This window comes from Pteropus alecto, unplaced genomic scaffold, assembly GCF_000325575.1.
Source record: "Pteropus alecto unplaced genomic scaffold, ASM32557v1 scaffold86, whole genome shotgun sequence".
Lineage (NCBI taxonomy): Eukaryota > Metazoa > Chordata > Mammalia > Chiroptera > Pteropodidae > Pteropus > Pteropus alecto.
Genome location: NW_006442109.1, coordinates 6,220,312 through 6,227,937, shown reverse-complemented (window position 1 = coordinate 6,227,937; position 7,626 = coordinate 6,220,312). Strand labels below are relative to the sequence as shown.

Sequence of the window (7,626 nt, the reverse complement as noted above, 5' to 3'; positions counted from 1 at the left end):
GACCCACTCTGGAGTCTTGGCACAGAGCCAACCTCTTCCAGCATCTATTCTTCTGTGGTGTCTGCAATTCACTAAAAGTCTTCTATCAGAGATAATCAACCTTTCCGTGTGTTTACTAAATGCATAGAGGGCTGCATTTAGTAAATGATTGAGATGTATAACTCTGCACGTGAAAAGTTACTCACATAACTCTGGCCTTTTTCTTTTCTTGTTTTGGTATAGTCTTTTTTATTCCTTTCCTTTTTTTTCTTTCTTTTTGAATCCAAACATGAAACATCCCTTCTTTTTATACACGTATAGTCTATTCATATAGCCCCATTCCATGGGTAGTTGAGAAGAGGTACTCAATTTTGCAATTTTCAAAGACTAGGGGTCAGTCTTTATCCCAATAAACTAAGGCTTAGCCTTAGAATCATTTTAGCAGGTTTTTCCAACACTGGTGGTGATCCCACCCGCTACTGGGTTAGGATCTCTCAGAGAGGGGCTGGCACCTGTATGTATTTTTAAAAAGCTGCCTTAGTGATTCCGATGTACACTAAACAGGCTCCTTGAGATGAGGGAAGGAGGGGCCTTGACTTTGTCTAGGCTGGGGTCTCAGTGCCCAGCACAGTGCCTGACATGGAAAAGGCCCCAATGACTCTCTCTTGAATAAATGACTGAGTAAACTGAATATTTAATTTGGATTTAAACCCTTAGTTTTCAGGATATGCCTGCTACATGGTAGGTGCTCAATGAGTATCAAATTATTTGTGATTTTTTAATTCGGATTTTAAAAAATTTACAAGTGCTACTGAACTGTCAAATTGGGATTTGAACTCTGCCTGAACTTGGGAAAAATCAAGTTTTGATTTTTGAATAACCTAGACAGTTGCCTCGCTTCCCTTTTTTGATTGGTGAGTGGGGCCCTTTTTATTTAAATTCAATAAAAAGAAACAGAAGTTTTAATTAAGTATAATAAACTGGTTTCCTTTATAAGTCTCGGCAACGTACTCACCATGTAGAGTTGACTGACTTTTTCTTGACACTCGACATAGGCTTCATAGTCTGCAAACACTTTAAACCTATGTGTGTGAGAGAGAGATTGGAAGGAAAACAAAACAAAACAAAACAAAACAAAAAACGTAATTAACAGATATGAGCTAAGGTTCTATTAAAAATTCTCCTTTGCTTAACGTCAGGCATGGCTGGTTCACCAAACTCATATTTCTATTCACGAGAATTTTAAATAGCCCTCAACCTTTCTATGGTTCTTCCACACAAGAATGTCATCAAATGGATGCATCCGAAAGCTAGGTACACCAGTGGGAGGAGAAAAATATAAGATTTGTAGGTTTTATTCTTAAAGCTTCCTAGCATTGCTAGTGGAGAATATTTCATTTTTCTTTCTAAACCTAGGTTAGTTTATCAAATCACAGATCTATGCGCATCTACATAGTTGGGTTGTAGCTGGCTTAAGATGTTCCTGTCCCTTTTTCATGGCCCAAATAATATCTTCTTGGGGGAACTCACCTATCATGATAAAACAGCATGTTGATTAAGTCTTTGAAGAGGTCAGGCTGCTTGGGAGAATAGAAACCATTGTCAATTTGATCAATGGCCAGCTTCAGCTCTGGAAGTGCCTCGTAATATTCTTTTGCCTCGTACCTGTGGGGTAGGGGTGTGGGTGTGGGTGCAATAGGAAAAAGGTTCTGTTAGTCTTTGTGATTAACAGCACACTAGATACCACATTAGCTGTGAAAAACGCATTCAGAAATATTAGCATTTATAGAAGTCGTTGTAAAGCTCAATATAGGTATAAATAATATCTGACTAGATCCTGAAAATTTTTCCCATTAAATTTGATTAGTTCTTTGTAACTGAAGACATTAAGGACAGTAGATAATAAAAATTCTAGTCACAGACCAATAGTCTGTTCTGGTAAAATATAATTTTCATTTCAAAGCAGACTTTACAGCTCTATACAAGCATTGTGTTAAGGGAACCATTTGCCTTTTGGACCCCCAAATTTGTTGCTGAGTAAAAATTTACTTCCAAAACTCAGGAAGTGTATCTGACACCCTCCAAATTTTGTGATCCCTATAATTCCTTTGGTCAGCACTCTTTATTTCTTATCTGAATCCAGGTTAATCAACTTATTCAGAAATTAAGTGAAATGAGTATTCCTGGGTGCTTCTGTACATCCATACCTATCCTCTCCCACATTTCAGTCCCTCTCTTTGCAATTTCAAAGGGATACTAAATGCTTTAAATTATATGCAAAAACTTCAATTAGAAACTGGATCATCTTTTGATCAAAGTAAAAATCACAGATGTGGAAATGTGACTAGCTCATCAGGCCAGCTCTATAATGGCTGATAACACAGAGCGATAACCCCATGCACCTGGGTCCAAGTTGCCTTTTCTCTTCACTTGCTGGGTTTAGTAAGACTAATCTGTGGCCAGGAGGCTCCCCAGATTCATGGGAATGTTCTGCTGCCACATTTCATGTGACTCCACCTTGATGGGATGCCTGGGTAGGCAGGTACCCTCCTGGGAGAGCTGTTCTCTCACCCTTTCTTGTCCAAAGCAGCCACGTCATTTACTCTCATGCCAAAAATGAACAGGTTCTCTTCCCCGGCTTCCTCTGCCATTTCCACGTTGGCCCCATCCATGGTCCCGATAGTCAGGGCCCCATTCAGCATGAACTTCATATTGCCTGTCCCTGAGGCTTCGGTGCCTGCAGTAGAAATCTGCTCCGACAGATCGGTGGCTGGAATGACTGCACAGGCAGGCGTGTTAAAATTAGTGATTCTGTCCCTCTAGATCTGCATATATTGTAGCCGAGCACTTATCTAGCTGGCCTGTTTTGATTACTGAAGTAGTACTTGTCATCAAGATAAACATTCACTCTTCCTTTTGTCCATTTCTGATGTGCTATCTTGGTGGTTATGGCCACAGTGCTAAATAACTATATGCTTATACTACTCTCTCTTGTTTTATAAACTTTAAAGAGCATCAACTGCCTTTGTTATAAAAGTTGACACTACATTTCTCTTCTCCTCTTTCTTCCTTCCAGTTTTTGTTATAGTTTGATTTTTAGTTCTTCTACATCTAACTATAAAATTAAATATATTGAAAATTCTCTTTCTTGATTTTTAAAATTCAGAGTCTTTCCTGGCTCTTCTTTTGCAATCTGAGGGGACTGAATTGTCTATGTTCCTTGCACTTTCACTGCAGGGAAACTAGCCGCATGCAGTTGAAGTGTGTCTCGGAATAGACACCAAGCCTCTGACCTTTCAGCCTGATTTACACACAAATTAGTGCTGCTTGCAGCCTCCCACTCTCTTCCCTTTGACTACAAAGGTCAGGACAAATTCTCTGCTTTGCTCTGACAGCTCGCTTGTGGATTACATAAATCTTCATTTGCATCCATAGGAATCTAGCTCTTTTTCCTTCATGCAGACAGTTCTTAAACAGTAACATCAGAGGACCCAAAAACACCTCAAAGAGAGAAAGGTCCCTTTTTGATTTGGGAAACAGGTGAATACACAGTTGGCATTGGCACAGGGATGGGGCTCTGTGAGCATGGGATGAAAATAAGCAAAGGTCACAGTGGTAGAGAAAGGGACGATGGCTTCTTGCCAGTCTGGCTGTCCCCATGTGGGAACTCCATGCTTGATCTCAGAGTGCCCATCTGAGGCACATCTAAGCCTTGTGCTCCGGAAGCCTGACTTCATCCTCATTTCCTATTGCCACATGAACAAATGACAGCTCTTACTTCCACAGAGTGACCAGAGGAATATCTGGGGACTAGGGAATTGGTGTTCTATTGCAAAACTGGGGCTGGGAGCTGAAGACCTTTTTTTTCTTTTGTAGCACAGTCTGTACCAAAACCTCAGAGCCACTCTCCAGTCTCACTCTCTTAGAGGAAAATGTGCTGGCAAATGTAATCTGTGATATTGACTCTGGGGACAGCAATCTCATTGTCAGCTGGGTCACCCTAAAAGCTCTTAGCTGAGGTCCTTATGCTGCCCAGCAGTGACACCTTCTATCCCAAGTTACTGGCTCCCTGAGTTCAGCCGTCCCATTTTTCCATATTGTGTAATCCTTCCCTAGAATTTGACCTGGCCGCATGTGGTTTGTGGTGAGAGCACTACCTCTTTCAGCAAGAGACACTCTGTAGTTCTCCAAGAAGATGACTTTCAACTTGTTTCCAACCATGGGGTCATTATTCACCACATCCGCCACTGAAGTGATCAGCTTTATGATCAGTTTGGCCATGTGATATCCTGGGGCAGCCTTGGGGAAGAGTGTCAAACACAATGACAGAATGTAGGCATGATGAAGTAGAAAACTGGCAAGAGATTAGAGCCCCCAAGTCCCCACTGAATAGAATCAACTTACTTTACCACCAATTATAACTGTTCTGGGCACAAATAACTTCTTAGGGTCTTTCTTAATACCTAAAAAAGATGGAGAAGTGGATGGAACAGAAGATGGCTGATGCCTGGGGTGGCGAGATCTGCACCCAGAGTGCTGCTTCCACCTCCAGGGGGCGTTGGTGGCTACAGGGCTGACTCACGGTTGTACATTGTGACCACATGCAGGCAGTTCAAAAGCTGTCGCTTATACTCGTGGATCCTCTTCACATGCACGTCAAACATGGATGATGGGTTGATCTTCACTTTGTACTCCTTCTCCAAAAACTGAGAAAACTTCAGCTTGTTCTCCTGTTGAGACAGGGCACGGGGCCAGAGCTCTTTTGACTTAGAAGCATTGGGTGGTCTGTTTTTAAAAAGTGGAGCATAAACCCTCAATGCAAGTGCTGTGGAAAGGATCCACACAGAGAAGCCTCACCTGCTTCACATTGGAAATTTCCCGGAGGAAGACATCATCACCCAGGAAGCTGTGTAACTTTGTCAGCTGGCTCAAGTCTTTCACGTAGTCTTCCCCAATTTTCTTTTAGTTTAAAGGAAGAGGTAATTTTAATCAGGGATGGCAATCAAGCCCAAATGATCAGTTTTTGTCACTCTGTGGCAAGTGCTTGTGCTCACCTACAACAGGATAGCTCACCTACCACACAGTACACAGAATGGCTTTATTCACAGAAGAGGCTAGAATCGCTGTGAGGGAAGAACACTTTGCTGGTATCTTAAATGTAGTTTCAGTGGTAGTAAGTGTTAAAAACAGGACATCTACCTAAAGAAGGTGACAAAGAACCCAGGTTCCACTAGTTATTTATCTGACCTTTGTTATCCTCTTTACTAAATAGGGTTACCATGTTCCATTTATGTGTCTTATGAGTACTGTTAGTCAGGACCAGGTATATAATTTGTGGGACCGCTTGATCAAATACTAAAAATTTCATGGTGGCTACATCAGAGAATTAAATCAAGCACAGAGCCTTGTGGGGCTGCACAAGTCACATGCTGATGAAGCTGACCCTGCTGCAGATAGGATCTGCAAATTGTAAGTGCATTCATATGCCTCCTGCATTCCAGTCAGGCTTCCCTGCCTCTCCGCCCTTCTGAGTTACCTCTGCTATTAACTCTGCAAGCCCAGGGTTGCAGAGTAAGAGCCAGCGCCTTGGAGTGATCCCATTGGTTTTATTCTGAAACTTGTCTGGTTCTAGCTCACTGAAGTCCTTGAATCTGGAGATAGAAGAGACACACCACTGAATTTGGCTGAAACGGCAGGTTCCTACATGAATTAAATTCAGAGTTACATTCAAGAAGCCAAGTGTAGGTTTAGAAACATTAAATAAAGGTGGAAGGAGGGGCTGACAGCAGCTACAGCTGTCCTTCTAAATAGAAATCCATTTGCAATTCAAAGTAGTTACAGGAAAAATTCCAAATGTAATCACCTCCATATGATTTCCTGGCACTGACATATGTACCAAACTTTTCAGCAGAATAGTTTTTTTTTTGCTCCTAAGTCTAGAATTAAGATGGTTCAGAGAGAAAGGCTTTTTCTTTTTCAAGAGAAGGGTACTTTGTATAGAAGAAAATACTTTTAAATATTTGGATGGGACCTTGCCTCATCTCCAAAGCAGCCCTGTGTATACCAGCACCATCCCGTAATGGAGCAATGCTAGACCCACAACCACAGAAAGGAAAGCTCACACTTGGGTCTTCACAATGTCTGAGTGGATTTTAGCCACGCCATTCACAGCATGGGAGCCCACAATGCAAAGATGAGCCATGTTGATCCTTTTGCCTCCTTCCTCTTCTACCAGAGACATCCTTCTCAGACGGTCGACATCTTTAGGAAACAAGGCCACGATTTTCTAGCCAAAGGATGAGAAAGACCTTACTGGTAACTTTCAAAGTTTAAAGCAACACTGGGATAATGCTGTTCACTTTCCAAGCAGAATCTCTGATGGAGTGAATATAAAACTCCCCCCTACCCCCACGGAGAGGTTGGGTTAGCCTTAGGGAGATGCCATCTTCTATTGTAGTATTTTCAAAAAGGTGTCTAACATAGTCCCACCCGACTTGGATACTTTTGATGTATCAATGACTGAAAGATGGTTGGGCCTCAAGTTTGGTAAGAGGGAACATCGTGGCCACCCTTAACATCTCAAAATCGCATTCTCAAAAGGAGTAGAATCTCTCAAAATGACTTACATCTAAATGCTTCTGATTTATCTCATAAATAATTTGCAAATGTCGAGGAAGCAACTTCTCCACCAGCTCTACAGGCCAGCGCTCCAAGGCTTCTGGGAGCACTGTGTGGTTGGTGTAAGCGAAGGTCTTCTGGGTAATTTCCCACGCCTGAGGGAAAGGGAAGGCTTGGCTGCTTTCCTCTGCAAGAAAAGCTGCCCTGCAGGTGCACATTCCTGGCACTGACATATGTACCCCACAGGGCCAAACATTTCCTCAGCTCCCCCGGTCCACAGCAGGACAGGTCTATCTGCTTGTATATAGTCAGACACACTTGATTCCATCAGGTCCCTGAATGGTCCACAGAGGGGAATGTGGTTTTTCTTTTCTTTTTCTTTTCTTTTTTCTTTTTTGGAAAAAAAGGTAGCTCCTTGAAAAACTAACTGATAAAACTTAAGACAGCATGCCGAAAAGTCTCCTCTACTATCCTAACATGTCTTTTGTTTATTAAATAAACAAAATTTGAGGAATAAAAACTTAAGGAATATTGTGAGATGGTACAAAGTATGTTTAAAATGTTGACTCTCAAAGCAATGGAATGCTTTCAATTAGCTGTATTCTGAGGTTACAGAGCTTAATATAAAATCCTTTTAGAGACAAAAATGGTAAGCACAGTATAAGCCTTAATACAGCTAATGAGCTGAATCCCATCAGGAATGTGTTTATTTCTTAGCCTTACTCCTTATAAAGCAGTAAAGACAGAGAAATGTCAGCACCAGGGTAAATTTTACCTTTAACTGTTGGCAGTTAGCTACAGTAATTTATCAAAAAAACGCACACAAAAGGAGCTTTTGGCAAAATCTCTCAAGCACAGATATTTTGGTTAATTAAAAGAAAAAGAAGCCAAACGATCCAGACCTTGGACCAGGGCAATTTTTCAATATCCACAAAAATCCTCATCAGCTCAGGGATGGCGAGTGCGGGGTGAGTGTCATTCAGCTGGATGGCAACCTGTGTGGGGAGAAGATGTCGACGTGAAGGTCTG

General features: G+C 41.7%; 1 protein-coding gene across 1 annotated transcript in view; it reads right to left on the bottom strand.

Moving 5' to 3' along the window:
* The window catches only part of PYGL (glycogen phosphorylase L), a 34,835-nt gene that overhangs the window by 2,002 nt on the left and 25,207 nt on the right, over window positions 1–7,626 (bottom strand). The window contains exons 9-19 of the mRNA XM_006920198.3: window positions 7,500–7,592; window positions 6,606–6,752; window positions 6,102–6,265; window positions 5,516–5,630; window positions 4,837–4,938; window positions 4,562–4,709; window positions 4,384–4,442; window positions 4,137–4,278; window positions 2,551–2,758; window positions 1,510–1,644; window positions 995–1,061 (exon numbers count right to left, since the gene is read on the bottom strand). Coding sequence (XP_006920260.1) covers window positions 995–1,061; window positions 1,510–1,644; window positions 2,551–2,758; window positions 4,137–4,278; window positions 4,384–4,442; window positions 4,562–4,709; window positions 4,837–4,938; window positions 5,516–5,630; window positions 6,102–6,265; window positions 6,606–6,752; window positions 7,500–7,592 — 1,380 coding nt within the window. The remainder of the gene's footprint in view (window positions 1–994; window positions 1,062–1,509; window positions 1,645–2,550; window positions 2,759–4,136; window positions 4,279–4,383; window positions 4,443–4,561; window positions 4,710–4,836; window positions 4,939–5,515; window positions 5,631–6,101; window positions 6,266–6,605; window positions 6,753–7,499; window positions 7,593–7,626) is intronic.